The 5,432-nt window shown below is 44.5% G+C and overlaps 2 protein-coding genes across 3 annotated transcripts; both read right to left on the bottom strand.

The window, feature by feature from the left end:
* Nucleotides 1-1,378: 1,378 nt before the first annotated feature.
* On the bottom strand, nucleotides 1,379-2,921 carry LOC119367983. Of its 2 annotated transcripts, XM_037633353.1 has the most exons (4): nucleotides 2,306-2,921; nucleotides 2,102-2,203; nucleotides 1,911-1,999; nucleotides 1,379-1,763 (listed from the first exon to the last, which is right to left on the bottom strand). In XM_037633353.1, the coding sequence occupies exons 1-4, from the start codon at nucleotides 2,905-2,907 to the stop codon at nucleotides 1,591-1,593; spliced, it is 966 nt and encodes a 321-aa protein (XP_037489250.1). In that variant the 5' UTR covers nucleotides 2,908-2,921; the 3' UTR covers nucleotides 1,379-1,590. The 2 variants fall into 2 exon arrangements, with proteins under 2 accessions (XP_037489250.1, XP_037489251.1); XM_037633354.1 differs by lacking the exon at nucleotides 1,911-1,999 and having other exon boundaries at nucleotides 2,142-2,203.
* Nucleotides 2,922-2,947: 26 nt separating this feature from the next.
* Nucleotides 2,948-4,189, bottom strand: LOC119360994. Its single transcript, XM_037626403.1, has 3 exons — nucleotides 3,949-4,189; nucleotides 3,026-3,861; nucleotides 2,948-2,960 (listed from the first exon to the last, which is right to left on the bottom strand). Exons 1-3 carry the CDS (start codon nucleotides 3,973-3,975, stop codon nucleotides 2,948-2,950), a joined length of 876 nt encoding a protein of 291 aa, XP_037482300.1. The 5' UTR covers nucleotides 3,976-4,189.
* Between the last annotated feature and the right edge of the window lie 1,243 nt (nucleotides 4,190-5,432).

The following is a 5,432-nucleotide window of genomic DNA, read 5'->3' as shown; positions in this document are numbered from 1 at the left end:
CCAAGGTGAACAAAAGGAGATCATCAGCTGAAAAGGGAAGGAGGCCATCACTTTGTGAGTTTTCAGTTTTCACACTGCTTCATTGGGTAGTTGGGTGTGGCCTCCCTCCTAGGTTACCGAAGATTCTTACCCCAACCGTGCAAATTAGTTGAGCTCGTGGAGGCCACACGCCCCCACCCCAGTACGGTAACATTGCAGTTTACCGCCGCATCAAGATCGCCAACGACTTGGAAACCATGACACATTCTGCACGCCCAGCAGCCGCAGCTATTTGAAGTGTACAGCAATCTTGAGGAGACAGAGAGAATCACCAAATGATGGCACACAACTAAGCAGGGGGGAAGCAACAGATTCCATCGTGCTAACATCAATCAGTAGGAAGGACGCAGACGCAGCACCCACTATAACAAAAGTGTGTTAGCGTATCCGTCGAGGCCGGCTAGTTAATTAGCGAGGGCGGCAGACAGAGGCAGGGACAGAGAAAGGGCGAGGCGGCTGTTACATACGGTGGAGACAGCAGGGGAGCCGTAGCATGTGGAGGCGGTGGTAGAAGAGAAGAGAAGAGGCCAGCGACAAGGCCGCCATCGGTGTCACAAGTGGTGGGAGGGAGTGAAGGAATTACTACGCCCATGTGAGTCGCGGCCCTACAATGCACTAGCAGTCCACTGCCACAGCACCACCAACAACAACCACCGCGGCACCGGCACGGCGAATTAGCTGGAACAGAAGAGGCCATATATTCCTCCAGCTCCGCTCGGCAAGTCGGCGTGCACACAACCAGATACTAGCAAATGTAGTATACATGATAGAAGATGATTATCTTGCGGTCTTGCCAGGTGGAGCATGGCACATGCCTTGATACCTCATTTAGCTGCAAAGGTTTGTATGTTCATGATATATCAAGAGAGAATTCCTTATTTAACACTCGCTTAAATTTTTGTGCCCTATTTAACACCGTAAAACTTTTTCTTCCTTATCTAACAACAATGCTAAAATTTGTTCCCTTTGTGACGCTTCCGTCTATTTTGAGTACTAACGGTGTTGAATGGTACATGAAAAGACGATCTTACCCCTAATGCAACTTGTGATCAAAATCATTCACATGGGGATCAATAACTTTTTCCTGCTGTTAATTGCAAAACTGGGCAGAACTTTCCTTGTAAACATGCAATTCTGGACAGTTTTTATTTCGAAATTTAATTCAAAATTGGGCAGAACCTATGACACAATTCATATGTATATTGTTCAACACACACCTTTCAAAATTGCCAATGGCATGAGGCACTCCATATACATCCAGACTCACATCCAAGTACACATATATGACTCACATACATCATGCGTATACATCATATTAGCAATCCAAAAGTGGCTCACATCATACCCAGGTTCACATACATTACTCCAAGTCCACACATACATCATATTAGCAACCCAAAAGTGACTCACATCATACCCGGGTTCACATACATTACTCCAAGTCCACACATACATCATATTAGCAACCCAAAAGTGGCTCATATCATACCCAGGTTCACATACATTACTCCAAGTCCACACAACATGACATGAGCAGCAACAAAAGTGACATTAAGTGAAAGAAATTAGATGGAGTTCACAAGCTGAGTCGCCTTTTGCTTCTTGTGCCCATTGCAGGGCTAGTTGGGTAAGCTTTTTTGCTTCTAGTGCCCATTGCAGGGCTGTCAAATGGCACCATCGGATTGTTTTGATCCTTTTTAGCAAGCTCCATCTTCCTTGTGGCCCTTAAAATAACAACATGGCTGTCAAATTATTGTACTGCATGTATGACAACAATACATATGGATATATTTGATACATGTATGGCAGCAAACAACAATATCAACTATGCATAATATGTGATATTAAAATCCAGAAACAAAAAAGGTCACCTTTTCCCCCCTTTTGCATTTTCTTGTTTATAGTCTCCAATGTTTGGTTATGCTTTCCCTTCTTCTTGGTTGTAGTTTCCAAGTTTTGGCTATGGATTGCATGAATACATACAAATCGAACTCAGTTTTCGTTTGGCACAAATAAAAACTCAGTTATTATTTGGAACAAGCATTGGTGTAGAATAGGTAACCTTGGTGGAAAATACATAGCGGCTGCCGGCGCGTCATCACCTCTTGGCACAATGGATGACTCGGATGTTTTAGTAGTCTTCCTCCTCTTCTTTGGTGGTTCTCTACACGAGAAATGAGAAAGTAGTGAACATTCATAGGTGATTACAAAACAATAATGCAAGAAAGTAACATGCAATAGGAGAGTAGAATGGATAGTTGATCACCTCACAGCCATGAAAGCAGCAATGTCATCTTTGTTACCCTTCTTGCATTTATGCCAATGGTGCCCGTATTCCTTGCAAATAGGGCACAAGTGCTGGCCACTTTTCCTCTTTTTCTCACCACAACCCTCATGCCTCTCAGTTTGGGGCCGACCAGCTACAGCTTTTAACAAGGGTGGATGCATGAAGAATCCATGGTTAGATTCAGGCCACTGGGTCTTGTCACACATAGCAGGGATTAGTTGGCCATAAGCTGCCCTAAACTTGTCAATGGAGTAATATGAGTCCACATAATTCTGTATATGTGCATTGACAAGTGATGTGATGAATGCTAGAGCATGCTTGCAAGGAAGGCCGGAAACTTGCCATTGTCTACAAGAACATGTGTTGTCATGCAAGTTGACGACAAACCTAAACCCGCTGCCTCCCAATTGAGTAACTTCAGCAACTTCTTCCGAGCTTTCTACCACCTCCAAGTTTAACTCTCTACTCTTTGCATTCAACTTCTTCATTATGTGGGGCAAAATTAATAAGCCAGCTAAGTTCTTTGCTACTTTTCTCCTTCGATTCCACATGATCATAATCATCTGCCTAAGCTTGTCCATTAAGTCATCCAAGTTCAAGGACTTGTGGTGCTTAATCCATTTATTGAAGCACTCTGCCAGGTGGTTGGTTACATAGTCCACCTTACAAATGGTTGAGAACTGACTTCTAGTCCACAACCTAGTGTGCCACTTCCTAAGATATGTAGTTGCCGCTGGCTTTGCTGTCTCCATTGCAACCCAATTTTTCTCAAATATATACTTGTTCCATGAGTAAGCAGCAGCCCAAAGATGGTCATCAAATACCTTTCCGTGATACTTTTTCTTGAAGTTTGACACCAAGTGAAACATGCATTCCCTATGTTCTACCTCTGGGAAAACTTCCTTTACCCCTGTCATCACCGCCTGCCCAGCATCAGTGCTTATGGCTAAACCCCTTGGCGATCCTATGGCTTGCCTAAGCAATTGCATGAACCAGATCCAGTTCTCATTTGTTTCGGAATCAAAAATTCCAAAACAAAGTGGATACATCCAATTATGGCCATCTACAGCGGTAGCACTGGCTAGCTGCCCCTTAAACCTGCCTGTTAAGAATGTGCTATCTACTGCCAAGTACGGTCTGCAACCACTAAGGAATCCATCTATGCAAGGTTTCAAAGCAAAGAAGAACCTTCTAAACCTGATTTTTTCTTTTATAGTGTAATGATCAATCTGCACTATGCTACCAGGGCAAGAGATTTCAACTTGTGCTTTAAACCTATACAAATTGTCAAAGCTGCTATCCCAATCACCATATAGTTCTTTCAGAGCTAGCTTCTTACCCATATATACCCTCTTGTAGTGGATGTCAACCTTGTGGTGTTCTTTAATCTTTTTGCGCAATGCCTTCGCTCCGAGAGTAGCATCTTCAATCGGCCAATCCTTCACCTTATCACATATCCAAAACTTGGTTGCATTCTTCATCTTCTTTTTCCTTCTTGTACTAGAGCAATCATGACCACATGGGTTTTTCTTCACCTTAAAAAGAGAGATAGAGGTAATTAGCTAAAAACACTTGACAATTATGCAATAAATGTTCACAAATGAATAGAGTTAAACAATTACCATTACAGTACACTTATCCTTCGTCATAGAAGCATGTATCCTCCATGGACAATTATCAGCATCTCGTCTTGAACAATAGCCCCTAAACCGATGAGGTGTACTATACTCGGTGTTATACTCAAATTCATGTTTGATTGCATGCTGAGAAAGTGCCAACTTGAATCTTTCATGCTGGGATATGTAAAGCCTTTTGTCATTGGAGGGTCTAATTTGTCATACTCTACATGTGGAGTATGCTCTGCCTCATGGAACTCCTCATCCTCCTCTACTTCATCATCCTCTACTTCAGACTCCCCTACTTCATCGTCCTCTACTTCAGACTCCTCTACTTCAGACGCCTCTACTTCATCATCCTTTTCTTTATTATGACAAAGAACCACATCTAAGGGCATAGGTTCGTCCACTTCATACATATTCTCCTCATCAACACCAACATGCTCATTCTCAGGTCTTGGGTTGCGAAGGTAAGTATCATCCTCAGGTTCTATATTGCTGTTAGGTTCATCCCACTCGGTGATAGGCTCATATGGTTCCGAGGAATCACAATATGCAATAATCATATGCAGCACCTTTGTCTCCGAGTGTTTTTCAAACATAATCATCAAATCTTGGTCAGATTTTACTTCTGGACAGTTTTTAAGAGCATAGTCATAATATTGCACATGTGCAACTTCCAAATAACGCGGCGGGTACTGCTCTACAATTGACTCGACCAAATCCTTATAATTTGTCAAGTCACAATCAATGACCTTCTCAAAACAAAAACATCTTATGTCCTTTCGAGCTTTCTTTGGATTGCCAAACAATTTAATTTTGAGAAAATAACTCGAATTTGGATCCATCCTGTGAATTAAAAAGACAACTTTAAACTTTGCTTTAAACCTATGCATGAGTATTGCTAGACAATCTGATCATTAACCGAAATTAAGTGATAAGATCTCTTCCTCAAATACACAGCTACACAAACTAGCACAATCTATGCATGATAATTGCTACTAGATGGACTGGCCCTTACCCATCTGGACACGCCCGTGTTGCTGGAGGCAACTGAGTACTGCCCTGGCCTGAAGCTGCTGCCAGGAACGACCCAACCGTGCCCTTGCCGGAGACCCCAGCCATTGCCGCGCCCTGGCCCGAGCCAGCTGCAGCCGAGCCACTGGCCAGGCCCGAGCCAGCTGTAGCCGAGTCTTCGGCCTGGCCTGATGCTGGCTCAACCCCACCACAGCCCGAGGCTAGCCCGATGCCCTGGATTGACCTGACCTCAGCCCCACCGGTGCCATCGGCAAGCACGTCCGCAGCCGCGCCATGGCCGTCGTCCGCGGCGCCGTCTCCATCCGCAGAACTGCCGCCATCCATAGCCCTCCGCTGCCGCCACCGCCGCCGCTAGGTCTGGGAGGTTCGCCTCCGCTAGGTCTGGGAGGTTCGCCGCCGCCGCCGCCTCTAGGGTTGGGATGAAAGGGGATGAGAAGAGTCGGGTCGGGAGA

The sequence above is a fragment of the Triticum dicoccoides genome, chromosome 2B, assembly GCF_002162155.2.
Source record: "Triticum dicoccoides isolate Atlit2015 ecotype Zavitan chromosome 2B, WEW_v2.0, whole genome shotgun sequence".
NCBI lineage: Eukaryota > Viridiplantae > Streptophyta > Magnoliopsida > Poales > Poaceae > Triticum > Triticum dicoccoides.
The sequence above is the reverse complement of the archived record's forward strand: the minus strand, read 5'-3'. Positions and strand labels throughout refer to the sequence as shown.

Bases quoted from the DNA above. Each gene is read 5' to 3' on its own strand.
- LOC119367983 (XM_037633353.1), bottom strand. From the start codon at position 2,907: ATGGACAAGCTTAGGCAGATGATTATGATCATGTGGAATCGAAGGAGA. The intron at 2,204-2,305 runs GTGATCAACTAT...TTTCTCGTGTAG, and splicing joins GCTGCTTTCATGGCTGTGAG to AGAACCACCAAAGAAGAGGA. The intron at 1,764-1,910 runs GTGACCTTTTTT...TGTTATTTTAAG, and splicing joins AATGCAAAAGGGGGGAAAAG to GGCCACAAGGAAGATGGAGC.
- LOC119360994 (XM_037626403.1), bottom strand. From the start codon at position 3,975: ATGACGAAGGATAAGTGTACTGTAATG. The intron at 3,862-3,948 runs GTAATTGTTTAA...TCTCTTTTTAAG, and splicing joins AGGATAAGTGTACTGTAATG to GTGAAGAAAAACCCATGTGG.